The sequence below is a fragment of the Hemitrygon akajei genome, chromosome 10, assembly GCF_048418815.1.
Source record: "Hemitrygon akajei chromosome 10, sHemAka1.3, whole genome shotgun sequence".
NCBI classification, from domain to species: domain Eukaryota; kingdom Metazoa; phylum Chordata; class Chondrichthyes; order Myliobatiformes; family Dasyatidae; genus Hemitrygon; species Hemitrygon akajei.
Genome location: NC_133133.1, coordinates 143,162,243 through 143,176,921, shown reverse-complemented (window position 1 = coordinate 143,176,921; position 14,679 = coordinate 143,162,243). Strand labels below are relative to the sequence as shown.

The window sequence follows — 14,679 nt, the reverse complement described above, 5'->3', positions numbered from 1 at the left end:
GGGGGGAGGGCTGGAGTAAGAGTTAGAAGATACAGGCAAGCGGGTGATAGGCAGGTGGGGAGCTGGGAGAGTGGAAATGATGCAAGAAGTTGGCAGCTGATAAGTGGAAGCTGATGAAGATAGAGTGAGATAGGAGAGGATCGGACCATGGAGTAAATGGAAGGAGGTGGGGAGAAGAGCTGGTAGGCCTGTGTGGGTGATGGGCAGATTGAGAGAGCAAAGGAGGGGAAAGAGAGGATGTAATGGGGGCTGGTGGGATAAGAAAAATAGGGAGGGGGAACAGAGGAAAGTGGAAAACCATAAATTGGGGAAGTTGGCATTCATTCTGTCGGGTTGGAGCCTCCCAAGGCAGAATCTGAGGTGCTGTTCCTCTGATCAGTGTCTAGCCTCAAGGCGGCAGTATAGGAGGAAAGTGGAATTAAAATTGATGGCCACCCGGAGATACTGGACAGAGTGAAGTTGCTCAACAAACATGATCCTCCAACCTGCATTGTGTCTTACCGATGTAGAGGAGGCTGCGTCAGGAACACCAGATACAATCGGTAACACTGATGGATTCACTTGTGAAGGACTGCCTCATCTAGAAGGAGTACTTAGGGCCCTGAAGGGTGGTGAGGTGGAGATAAAGGGGCCGGTTACAGGGATAGGTGCCTGGAAAAGGTTCAGTGAGATGGACAAACAGACAAGGGAGTTTGGAGAGAGCTGTCCCTGTAGAGAAAGGAGAGGGGAAGATATGCCTGTTGGTGAGATCCCATTGGTAATGTTGGAATTTGTGGAAAGTGATATGATGAATGCATGGGCTGATGGGTTGGTAGGTGAGGACTAGGGTAACTCTAAACCTGTTAAGTCTTGAGAATGGAGGAATAGGGCAAGGATAGATGTGCAAGAAATGGAAGAGGTGCTTGTGAGGGCTCCATCAATAGCAGAGGGGAGGGAGACACTGTTTTCTGAAATAGGAGGACATCTCTGATGTTCTGAGGTGGAAAGCCTCATCACTAGATCAGAAGCAATGTTGGTTTGCAGACTCTTGTACTAGCTGTGCCTTTTACTGTCTGACTCCATCCACAGGTGCTGAATTGGCCTTAATGAGGCCATACACACAAAAAAATAGTATGTTGACCATGAATTCTCAAAGCTCCTTGGAGCTGTCTGTCCAACTGTGCCCAGAGGATCACTGGCAATGGCTTCTTTTCCCATTATCAGTTCATCTAGGAATTCTCCAAGGATCCATGCTTTGTCCCTTCTGTTTCCTCGTCTAAAGATTGCCCCTTGAAGGGGTCACCCAAAGGGGTTAATTTGCTTCCATATAAATGCTTGCACCACCTAGTTCAACGAACAGGTCATTGAAGGAATTATTGATGTTCTGTCTCACATCCTGAAATATCCCCCCCAGATACTGTTTGACTCACCAAGTTCCACCAGCAGATAGTTTGTTGCTCCAGATTACAGCATCTGTGGTTTTGTATCTCCATCTGACACCTAGTTCAACTTCTCTTGCATTTCTGTTGAACTCTCCTCCAGCTCTGTTGGGTTGATTGGTTTTTCTGGCATTTATAGGATCGCCCCCCCCCCCCCCCCCCCCGCAAGCTGAGCATTAGGAAATAGAGAGTTACTGCTGTCAACCCTAGCCTCAGACATAATCTCAAAACCAATTCCCTTTGTTGCCACTGTCTTGAGGTGAAGCAGGCTCTACAACCATTTGAGCCCTGTCCGACTAGTACTGAGATTACAGGTTGGACAGTTAATATCCTCTCCATCACGGAGACTGCTACTTGTGGAATGTGTCTCTGCTCTAATGCTTCGGCCATCTGCCACTGACACCTTTGTTCACGTCTCTGCCACCATTTTAATTAATCAGGTGCTTCTTTGGCTGAAATCCCTTTACTGGTTCTTCCTCCATCCTCCATATAAACGAATAGATGACCGCGTACAACTCTGTAAAGTTGGTATCCTGTTCTGCACTGATAAAGACAGGCCAGTAGAAGTTTCAAGTTATAGTTAGGGAAAAAGAAGATCTAAAATGCAGGAAAAGCAAAGGGATGGAATGAATGAACAGAATGTTTATGCTAAGGAAGGAATAAATGACAAAAGGCATGAAAGGGAAAGGCAAGAGAGGAAGATGAGCAATTTTAATTGTTTGCTTCCGATACGTGGCCATTGTCATATTATTTGTATAGTGTAACAACTACTGTACGGGTATTACAAGTCTTACTCATTGTTTGATCATTGTTCGCCTCGTGTCTCGTTCGTTTGCTGCTTGTGTTGTGAGCGAGAGGAACATGTACAGATTTTTTGTCAATATTCCCTAAACATTACAGTGTAACAACTACTTACATAGCATTTACATTGTATTAGGTATTATAAGTAATCTAGAGATGATTTAAACTATACAGCAGGATGTACGTAGGTTATATGCAAATACTACGCCATTTTATATAAGGGACTCGAGCATCCATGTTTTTTGGTATCCGTGGGAGGTCCCGGAACCAATCTCTCATGGATAAGGAGGGTAAATGTATTGGTAAATCTCCCTTCACATTGCAGCTCAGTATTTACAGCATTGTTTCTATTAGCACTTTCAGTATATTGTGAGTTTAGGACATACTGTGTTATTATGCTTGCCTAAACATTTCTACACTGCCCTACTTTTGCTTCCAGAATTAGATTTTAAGTCCCTAATTTAATATTCCTGCCCTAGTATTCGAATCCATTTCTCTGCAACCCCCCAACTCTGTTTCTTCTTCAAGCTCCATATACATGCTTTTCTGTCTCCCACTTCCACAGACTATTGCTGATTCCTGCACTTGCAGGTTTTGAAATTTCTTCCCTCCGTCTGTCTGTCTCTCTTCTACAAACCCTTTTAAAATGAGCTTTGGACCCCTCTGTATCACTCCTCTTTTGGCTTGCTTCTTGCTGATGTATTTATGGAGGAGGGCTCTTTACCAATAACTTATAATGATGCAGTATCTCCAGCATTGGTAATGTTGGTTGCCAAGGTAAGCAATCCAAGGCACCTTCAATCCATTGCAAAGCAATGATTAAAAGTTAATGATTTTTAAAAACCCACTCCTTAAACTGCTAGTTGAAGATTCAGGTACAACCTCGTTATCAGCTTTCTGATCCTAACTTACTGGCCCAGCAGAGTAATTCACTACATACGGGTACTGAAAACTGTAGTTCCAGTTACCGTTTGAGTAGTGTACGTACGTTGCCGAGTTTCATCATTCCACTGTTTCCTCCAACCACCCCTGCCCCGGCTGTTTTGAAATGATGATTGATACAATATGTCTACATTTTAAAAGCACTATCCCTTACCTGATCTTTTTTTTTTGCAGACATGCATGGTGTATCCAACCTACGATCTCGCTCTTTGTCAGGGACTGGAAGATCCTTGGTTGGGTCCTGGCTAAAGCTGAATAGAACAGAAGAAAATTTTCTACTCTATGCACACCTCACCTATGTCACATTACCAATGCATCGCATTACGACAGGTAAATTCCATCATCAGTTTCACTGCTAACAAAGAGAAAATCTGCAGATGCTGGAAATCCAAGCAACAGACACAAAATGCTGGAGGAACTCAGCGAGTCAGGCAGCATCTATGGAGAAAAGTGCAGTCGATGTTTCGGGAAGGGTTTCGGCCTGAAACGTCGACTGTACTGCCTGGCCTGCTGAGTTCCTCCAGCATTTTGTGTGTGTTGCTCAGATTCATTTCTGTTTGGTAGACATCCAAAAACAATATCAGAGCAAAAGGAAATGTATTGCTCGTTCGTTATTAATGGACAGTTGATCAAGAGACACCAAGGGAGAAAAATGGAGAGTAACACTGTATTTGACTTTCCAAATAAAGGAAAATATTTTAATGTGATTACTAAATTAACACATAGCTACCCATTTGCCCTGTGAAAGGCAGCGTTTCTTATTTCCTTTTAAAGATTTTTCCTCTTAAAGATGGCGCTGGCAAGACACGGAAACACTTTACAGACAGCAAACAAAACCACTAACTACTCTATTAATAACATTATTTTCTGGATTACAATCACTGCAACCTGCAGCCTGTAATTTCCTTTTGGGAGCTGTGCTTTTGAACTGTCTGTACGAACTGGCGTTTTCGTGGTGTCATGAAGGATTCTGTGAAATGCACTCTTGAGAACGCAGGTACAGCCACGGTGGCCTTTGCTGCAGTGGACTTGGGGCCAGTTTGAAGCACAGGGCTTGGGCCTGGGCCTGGAAGCAAGAAATAAACTGATGCTTGGCCATTGCTGGAGCAGACCTGAGGCCAGATCAAAGCGGCGGGGCCCGGGCCCACAAGTGTAAAATGAGCCAATGTTTGGCCAATTAAAAATATCAAGGTGTCAAGGCCGAGGGTGAAGGATGAAGTGATATTCAACTGACTGCTCCATGAGGCCTACTGTGGTGAACTACATTTACCTGTCTGGACATGCGCCCCCCCCCCCCCCCCGCTGACTGCTCCTGTGGCTCCTCCCACAGACCCCTGTATAAAGGCGATTGGAGGCACTGCTCCTCCCTCAGTCTCCAGGATGTTGTGTGGTGGGCTCTGGCTGCTGACAGTGCTGGCTGTGCTTTCTTCCAGCTAATAAAAGCCTATCTCGACTCACGTCTCCGAGAGTTATTGATGGTGCATCACCTACTCCCTTCAGCGCTGAACTGTCTGTGTGGCTGTGCCCTGTATCCATCAGGCTCCTGGACTCCCCTCAGCGCTGAACTGTCTGTGTGGCTGTGCCCTGTATCCATCAGGCTCCTGGACTCCCCTCAGCACTGAACTGCCTGTGTGGCTGTGGACTAACTTTTGGAGACTCTGCAGTTCACGTTCTCTATGTTATTTGTTTACTATTTTATTGTTTGCATGACTTGTTCTTGTTTTCTCACTCATTGGGTGTTTGACGGTGTTTGTTGTGTGGGACTTTTTAATGGGCACTATTGTGTTTTTGTTTCATGGCTGCCTGTAAGAAGACTAATCTCAAGGTTGTATATAGTATACATACTTGCTAATAAATGAGGTTGGAACTTTGAACTTTAAAGACCAAGGCGCCAAGAATGGGTGTGCAATTGATTCATGGATTTGAGCTAGGAACTATTGCGAGTTTGGTGCATCAGAGAGAAGAATGCAGAATGAAATACTTTTCACTGGTCTTAAAAGTGATGCCATCTGTTAAATTAATCTAATTCAAATTCTGTTAGATTCAATCTGGCAAGTTCACTTATTTAATTTACCTCTTAGTAAACCTTTCCTTGAAGGCACAGATGTCTGGAAGTATGTGAGGTTCTTTAAATATCAAATTATTCCAGTTTGATTTATTAAGTCATCCCTTTTGATTTTCTTTTCAATTGTAAATGGATTATTACATAGCTACAACATAACGGTTCATAAATAATTCATTATTAATTAATGAATCTTGGTAAATCAGATTTCTTTTCTTATAAAACATTCAGTTTTGCCCAGACTGGAGTTGTTGATTCTGCAACAGGAAATACACCAGACAGCATCTGTGAGCAGATGGATCAAAGATTTGGGAAGGACCTCATGAAATATCAATCCTTCTGTTTACCTTGCAGTTGTCGAGTAATCTGTAGGGTATTCTAGGCAGATTCATTTCCCGCTTTTCCATATGTTTACTGCTGTTTTGAGTTTCTAAACATGTTTTCCAGCCACTAACATCTACCAGGCTACTGTGCAGAAGAATGGGAGGCAGAGTTTGCCCAGTGGTGAAGTGCTTGTGAATGAATTTCTGCAGAATTCCCTCCCTCCTATCACATCCAATCAATACAAAAATAATGTGTAAATTAATAATTAAAGAAAGAAATGTCTTGTACTGATCTCAGATTACTTAAATGTGACAAAAGAATTTTACTTTAGTAACCTTGATGATACTATTCAGAACACGTGGGAAAACGTGCCTACTTATAAAATCTTCCACATTCATCAAAAGGAGCAGTTGGAGTCTCTGCTAACATGACCACCATAAGAAGCTATAAGGTGAAGCCTCTGAACATGGCCACCGTAAGATGTTATAAAGTGCCGTGAGATAACACCTCCTGATACTACAGCAATTCCTTGGCACATTCAGAAGTGTTAGACTAAACGTTGTGCTCAATGTTCTAAAAATAGGTCTTGAAGGCTTCACTCTGTCGCACAAGTACCAGTACTCCCACTGAAATCTGGAATCCTCTAAACACAACTCTCTTTATTTTCACCTTCAGAGTAGAATGGTTAGAGTTGTACAGAAATGGGACCCTTGGGCACCACATCCGCGCTGACCTTTTTGCTAATCCATATTAATCCAGTTTTTTTAAATTTCAGTTTTGCTAGGAAACAGCAACATCCTGTTGTGCCATCAGATTCTCAGGTCACAGTAATTCCATAATCTTTTTCCAAACCTATTATCTAAAGTGAATTACAGCAAATTAACTGAATTAAAACAGGATTATTCTTAAAAAGCCAGTAATTATAAATGCTCATTAAGTGCTCTGGAGTAATTCCATGTACAAACCCATGTTTCTCTCTATCAGATATTTTGATTCCAAATAAAGAGAAAATTGGAATTGGGATCATTGTTCCTGAGCCCCAGCGCTCATTTGAACCTTAGTGTTAAGATTTAATCTTGACCTTTCAAATTACATTCATGGTCTCTCTATTTCTCTCTCGTAGATATTTTAGAAGTCCGTCAGAAACCAATCCTGATGACATAGCAGAGAGAAGGCACTGCCTTACAAACTCGCAGCTAAGTGCCTAAATGCAACTGGATTCTTGACGACGCTACCACCTAGTGTTGGGATGGAAGGGAAGTTTATTAGAATACCAGCCAATCAAAGTGCCTCCTTCACCTGCCCACAGGACGTTGCCAGTGTTCATTTAGTAATCACACTGCGTTTGTTTTCTGATCAGAGTCCAGTCAGGAGCTGCTGCTTAATTAATAAACAACACAGAATGCTTCGTGAATAGTCTCCGAAGGCAACTGCTTTGTGCCCAAGAACACCAGGAAAGGAGAACAAAGACAGAGGGAATTAACTGCTGAAATTTATATTAAAGAAAAAGAACATTACATTAAATTTTAAAGGAACTGTGTTCAATAGGTAGAGGACAATTTTCTTCCCATACTCTATCGTTTGTCAAATCACCATTTGAATAGTGTGATTATACCAGTAACGTTGTAACACTTGATTTTTTTTTACAAATGGGGCAGAGGTAACAAAAGACATGGAACCACTGTGACCATGCAGTGTTATTAATTTTTGTGGAGTCTATGAATCAACGGGGTTTGTTAAGGAAGAGGGAAAAGTGGCTGCCCTTATTTTAAAAGAAAAGGCAGCTTTGTTGATCTTGTCAAAGGCAATCATATTCAAAGGGAAACACATGCTTGGAAAATCTAGGCTGTTGCTCATGAACCCCAGGGAGTTGGACTGTTGGTTGTTAATTGGACCCTTACATTTGGGTATGAACTTGTTTTGTGGACATTGTATATATTAAAGTCATTGCAAAATCCCTTTTCTAGGAATATTTCTACATGCAAGGGTAAAGATTTGTGTCTGTTACTAATTCGTAACTGTTTAAGTTAGGATTTTGCTGGCACTTTCTCAAACGTGACATGACCTAAATTCGGTCTTGAGGTGTCCCTGTGTGGGAGCTCAGCATAGCTTGCCCTGGTAGCAATCCTTGAGTGCATCTGGAGAATGATTAAGTAATTATCCATTGAAACCCTCAGTACAAACTGGCCCAAAACAAAAGTGAGTTTTAGTGAGGGGAAAAGGGAATCTTGCAGCTGATGCCATTTTACATACAGTACATATTTGGGGATTAAAGATTTTAACAATTTCTTTAAGTTGTCCATTGCTTGATGCAGCCAAAGTGGAATAAGGAAGCTGCAGCTATTTAATGAATCACTCACTGGATCCCTCTGTACCAGGCCTTAATGTAGAGCTTCACCATTTTTACCATCCAGGAAGGTTTTGCTCTGACCTCTTCCTCTTCTTTATGGAAGACAAGTCATTTCTATTTGTTGATAAATTTAAAATGCTTGTATAGCACCTTTCTTCAGTTTCTACATTCTGCTGCTTGCATTACAGAACAACAACTTCATGGTGATTTTCTTGAGATGTTTAATTGAAAAGTGCAATAGCATTACTAACTGTAGCTTCCATGTCATAAAACTTCCCAGTCATTAGAGGAACATAAATTAAGTTTTGTTCACAAATGGATATTAACTTTTGGCTTTCATTTTTGATGCCTCCTAAATGCAGACCCTGAAATTGAATAGGTGTGCATTCATGAAGTAGAAGGAGAATGAACACTGTGGCTAACACTGAATCTGTTCCATTATGACCTTCTGATAGAAAACTTTGCACGAAGGCAAGCTCTACAAGTGTGTGAGAAGTAAAGTTTTGTAACAGAGTACTCCATGTACATATAAATAAGATCATATGTTGCCCTTTCCCAAAACGGCTAATTGAATTGCTGATATTGATGTGTTTCTCTTTTAAAAAGAGTATTTGTTGTAATATTTTCATTTATTAGCTTAAAAATTTATTCTTTTCTGCTACTAGGCACTGCAGTAACAGTGACTGGACATCTGCCACTTGTGTATTTTTTAAGTGGTGACAGGATTAGAATAATATGGAAGGAACTAAAGCTTCAAATACTTGCTTTCCTTCGGGGGAGGGAAGAGTGAGGGGAGCTACCATTATGAGATGGCTGAATGCCAAATTCATTGGTTCATTGTCGTTGTTGAGAGAGCTCAGTGGAAGTAATTTTTTTTAAATTTTGGACAAAAATGGTACGCTAAATAGATATAGCACTGAACAGGAATCCGAACCCACGAAGTGCAACTAAAGCTTATTTTATTGAATGTTCTGGTGGTCAGCGATTCATTCACTGCTGTGAATCTGGTGCTCAGAAACCGTAGTTTTTCTGCTTCACCTTGGACAGTGATAAAGCGAACTTGCTGTCCATTGTTGCGTTCAGATGTTCCTGCATGCTTTGTTGAATGAGTCACTAAAAGGTTTTGTAGCATAGCCCTGTATTGGGGTTGTTACGCTGACAAAACCAGCCACTTTCCCCCCAATATTGCTTGTTTTTACAACATTAGGTTGTACCAGGAACAGTCTTCCAACCATATCCTCAGCTTGCTTCAGAGTGCTGCTGTGTGTCATGGTTACAGTTGAAAGCTCACAGTAGGGAACAGAGGTGAAAGGACAGATGTGATTAATTCAGAAGATGTTCAACAAACGTCATATTCTGAATAAGGAAATATGGCCAGTAAAAAATATCTGTGGCTGAAACAACTTTGGATTGTTGACACAATGCCTAAGTACGACTGTATTAAAAATATAAAGACTAGCATATTTTTTAAAGTCTTCCAAAACAATTGGTCCACCATTTCAGCATCTTACTGTTTTGCACAATGCAAAAGTTTCAGTAACTGAAGCACGCAACCACTAATAAGAGTGCTCCAACTATTTGCTTGGAAAACCTTCATATTCTCTACAATGCTCCTATCTCCCCTTCCATATTTAATAGTTGTCATTAAAGATTAATTCTCAGAAAAATCCATTTTTCCCCAAAGGGGGCTGACATTTCTAGTTTAGTAGGAGTTTTCTGAAAGGCACTACCAACCAACGTCAACACAAGTTATCTGTGTGATTTCTATTTGGGTTTGTGCCATCTTATTTTGCTCCTTTGTATTTACCTCAACGCTCTCAAACCAAATTGACTTTTTAAAAGAGCTGTTTTCAATTGTTCACTGACAGTTCTCCTTTAATAAATAAGTTCCTATAAGTGAGCTCTTGCAGGAAATTGACAGGCTGTCTCATTGCACAAGATTAATATTCAGTACTTTGTCAAATGCTGAAATGATTCAGAGTGAAAGCTAGAAGGCAGGAAGGAGATTCATGGGTTCTTTCAAAAAGGAATTTGTTTTGCAAGTTAAGGCGAAGTTCATTCTGATACGTGGGTATTTATTCCTTCTGATGGAGTAAAAATGCTGATTCATTTAATCTGGCTTGTTTTGAAACAGTTGTTCAGTTTCTTATATCTATTTGTATAGATGATTTGGGCAATGGCATAGGTCAAGATCAAAACCATCCATGTGTCTTCCAAGAGATTAATGCTACCTACTCCTTGATGCTCTAGCTAGGCAGTGTGTATCAAAATATTTATCTTTGCATCCTTATCATTTAAGCTTTGAGTGAAGGCCTAGATGTACAAAATGTAACACTGCTTCTCGGGACAGGGGACTAACGTATAGATTCTGGCCTTGGCATGGCTTCTTTTTACCCAAAAACTGGAGTCCATCAATAACACATTGAGTTTTGAATTATTTTAAATGCAATTCTGTTGAAGTTCTATTAATATTTGAAGATGGCTAAACATTAATCATGAATATTAATTAACATATTTGATGAAATACCCTTGTAAACCCAAAATTTAAGTATTATGGCAATATAATCGGCTCAAGTTACTCCTAAACAATGCGATGGAAAACCTACACATTTTTTTTCACTCTTGATAGCTCCTCCAATTCTTATTGTTTAGGAGTAGGTCTATGACCGGAGGATGTCTTAGTGGTTTGACAAACTTTTGGAAGAATGGACTCTGTCTTTTTTTTTTGCATGACTCGAGAGTGATTGTATCATAAAAATGACTGAACCAGTCAAACCATTTGTTAGAATGTTCCTCTTCAGAGAATTCTGAAAAAAATGTGGATGCTACTATTCTTTCAGATTAAACTATAGGCTCAACTACAACTTAGTGTGGATTGATCATCCAATGATGCACTAAATTATTTCATATACTCTGATTTTTCTCATAACATAGAACTTTGGGCATTTGGAGCAAAATAGCATTTTAATACCTCACTGTTTCAAAAGCTAGTTTCTACTGTTCAATGCGAGTAATACAAAGTCATGTCTGTTTTATTAGCTACCCACGTGGTAACATTATCTGCTAATATTTAAACTCCAATGTGCCAATTAGAGCAGGAAGCTGCAACATTTCCGGTCTGTTTCTGGCAGTGATCACAAGACCACTTGGCACAGTCTGTAGACAGATACGATCTATGTCTAAGCACAGTGAAAAGTTATGTGAGATTTTTGAGCTGCTGAACAAAGTCCTTTTGGAAAAGAATTCGTACCTTCACCTTAACTCCACTCCCTATCCCACAGAGGAACCAGTAATTTTCAAATTTTCAGTCTACTTTTCTCCATGTTTCTACTGATTGGATCTTTCATTGAAGGAGAATTTAGTCTATTGAAATATAGTCTCTCCTGGGTTTGTTATTTTTATAACTTCCTATGAATTGTAAAAAGTCATGAAATTGTATCAGATTTCTCCAACAGCTGCTGGGATAGCGATGTGTAAACCTGTACACTTACCTGTAGCATCTTTTTGCAGGTGCAGATTTCTAGTGTCTGATGTGAAATAATTCCAGGAATTCCCCATTGTAAAACCACCTACTTGTTTTGTACTTGCTACAGAACCTACATTCTTTCAGCAACACTGTTGTTCTAATATTGTTCTAGCCTGCATGATTGTTCCAGATTTTTATTCTTTATCAGAAGTAGTTTGACAAGTTTCTTTATTTAGATAAAGAATGTGCCTGATGGTCTGCCTTCTCCCTTGATCTCATTTACCATGCTCAGGATGATACCAAAGTACAATGTATCAAAAGAGATCAAGAGCCTGGACCATATCCACACAGTTGGAGTATGCCTCTGCCAGCTTTATAAAATAAAGAATCCTTTTAATACAAAACTTAATTGTCAATGAATATAGTTGTAACCCTGTCCTACAGGCAGTGAATCAAGTGAAACACTGCCCTAACTTGGACTTCCGAACAGATCACCCCCACTTCTCAACAAGTAAACACTTCTTCTGTACTACCACAACTAAAATGGTAGATACTTCTAAATGTATTTGATCTCCCCCTTCTCATCCCTTCGCTCCTCTTTAATAATGTGATTGGTTGGGGGGGGGGAGGGGGTTCCTATGCCTAGGAACAGTTTCCAGGATGGATTTACTGGCTTCTACGCCAAGGCAAACCAAAGCAGGAAAAATGTACACAAAATATTTTGCCGATCCTTTACTTGAGGGATTTTGTCCACAAAGGTGTAGCTTCCTTATTTAATTCCAATCCTGGGAATTAAGATTTCAAAGAAATAACCCAGTGGGAAGTGAGGCAGTGCTTAAATGCTTTGATGGTAAACTTATGTTTTTTTTTGCAATTTGAGCTGCCAGATATAACATCACTGAACTTGCTTCATTGAAGATGGGAGTTCAAGATTATGATAGAATGTGAACAATTTTTCTAACCTAGCTTCTGTATGATTCAGCTCAAATATTGGTGAGCAATGCCTTTGTTCTGATTGACATTTAGTAGGGGATAACCGTATTACGGAAAATGCTGCTGTACTTTGGGCTGCAATCTGCATTAGAATCTGTGACATTTTACTGTGGCGGAACACAGCTGATTCCAACACCAAAATATTTTGTCAAACTGACAATGGTCTAGTCCAGCCTCAGTTATTCGGTTTTGTCTTTGCTTTAAAACCTCCTTTAAATAATTTAAAATTTATCTGAAATATGTATTTTCCCTTTAGATAGATCAACAGAAATATCTGATTTGAGGTGCTGTACTTGGGACTGATACTACCCTCGATACACAGCAAAGAATATGTATGTCCGAGTGAATGATTGAGGCATTTTAATGGCCAGGCTGAGCACGGTATTATTGTGGTTCATTCTCTCATGGGAGCCTCAAATCCCATGTATCTTTCACTTTGATTCTTATGTATGCATAATTTACAGCTCACCAATCTTTTGTCTCCTAGTTTTTCTAATGCTTTTTTATAATTCATAAGAAAAAAAAAGTTATTTAAACTTCCTTCCAGCCCTCCTAATTGTCTTTATAATTCACTTTCTCCTTGTGTTTTGTTGTGTGAAATGAAATGGACTTGAGGCACAGCTGTGCTGCTGTTAAACCTAAATAATGTTGAGGCCAAAAGCATTGTTTAACACAGTCCAATTATAGGTGTCAAGTTGTGAAAAAAGTAGGCTTCAGTCTTGTATGAAAATATACTATTAAAGTTCCTGATGCTTCAAAATAATTTAATAAACAGTCAATAAATCTATTACAAGTCTGTTGTATGATTTCAATGAAACAGTAAAAATAAAGCATTTCATTCAAAGAGTGCATTTTAAGAATACACAAGGTACAACAGCCCAGCTGACCTCCCCTTCTGTGCTTCCTTGTACCTCAGATTGACAAGGCTCTGCTGAATAACTATTAAAGGACAATATCAGCTGAATCGTAAATTTTAAGCTGGTTCTTCAATTAGAATGCACAAAACCTCTAAGAAACTTCTATTGAATTATTTGTTCCAATTTAATTTGGGGGGGGGGGGTTGTTTACCAAGGTTTATTGTTACTCAAAACCATTCAACTAAAGCTTTTAAGCTCCAATGTGAGGTGTCTAGGAGGCAAAATACAAAAATACAAGGAATGAAGGTGGTTATTCAGCACCAATAGACCAAGCTCCTGTTAAACATAAGTAGACAACCTTATTATAATGTATTCGTGTGTATTTTGACCCTTGTGGGTTTCTGTCAAGTTGTATGTTATATACGGAACGTAATGTGAGAGGGCATTCTGGGTAGACGACTTACAAACAAAATAAACAGCTGCACGCTTGTTCCTCACCTCTCCATCTCTCGTGTGCGCGTTATTCACGACCACCCAGCTTTCCAGGACCACAAACCTAACAATTGGCAGCGAGATGACGAATCCTCACATGATACTAACCGTTCTGTTTCCTTCAGCAAGAGAAGTCCGCGTGCAACGCCGGCGGTGCACCGCTGTGTAATGTGCATGGGTGAAAAGACGATGGCCGCAGGAAGCGCGGTGAAGAAAGAATCCGAGAGGAGAGAACGGGAGCAGGATGGTTAAATAAAACAAATAGGAAAGGGAGAGAGATGGATAAGACTAGTTAACATTTCTGGAACATGATCATGATCTGGAAAATGGCAACAATGTTTGGAAGTATGGGGCCATATGATGAAATAACAAAGCAACAGAGTTTAAATACTGAATATATTGCACAGGCAAATCAAATTTCAGATGATATTCATGTTCCAACTTTTCAGACTGATTGGTGCAAAAAATGTTAAATTTATTACGCAGTCTAGAGCAACCTGCTAAGCCTGGCGCTAACCTTTATAAAGACATAAAGTCTTACAGGACCACTATTCACCTGAACCTCTGATTAATGCTGAGAGCTTTAGACTTCATAGAAAGAATCAAAATGAGGGTGAGTCCGTTTCACAGTTTGTGGCAGTACTGAAGCAATTATCTGAACACTGATTTTTGGCAGTCGCTGAATGACATGTTACATGATAGACTTGTTTGTGGTCTGTTCAGCCAGGCAATTCAGAAACATTTGCTTACAGAAGCATTAATAGCATTACTGAAGGCAATTGAGATGAGTAATTCCATGGAGATGGCATCTGAAGAAGCACAGCTATTAAGTGCATCTTCCCATGTTCATGAAGTCTCTACTGAGTTTAATAATAAGACACCTATTGGCAAAGTTACCAAAGTGGGCATTCAGCAAAAGAATGTTGGTATAAGATTTAGAATGCCACAGCTGTGGCAAAAAGGAACATATTAAA

The 14,679-nt window shown here is 40.0% G+C and overlaps 1 protein-coding gene across 3 annotated transcripts in view; it reads left to right on the top strand.

Moving 5' to 3' along the window:
- The window catches only part of kiaa0930, a 94,428-nt gene extending 81,285 nt beyond the window's left edge, over window positions 1-13,143 (top strand). For all 3 annotated transcript variants that reach the window (XM_073059193.1, XM_073059192.1, XM_073059191.1), the window contains 2 exons: window positions 3,336-3,491; window positions 6,671-13,143. In XM_073059193.1, the coding sequence (XP_072915294.1) occupies window positions 3,336-3,491; window positions 6,671-6,711 (197 nt within the window). In that variant the 3' untranslated portion in view covers window positions 6,712-13,143. The remainder of the gene's footprint in view (window positions 1-3,335; window positions 3,492-6,670) is intronic.
- Window positions 13,144-14,679: the final 1,536 nt, after the last annotated feature.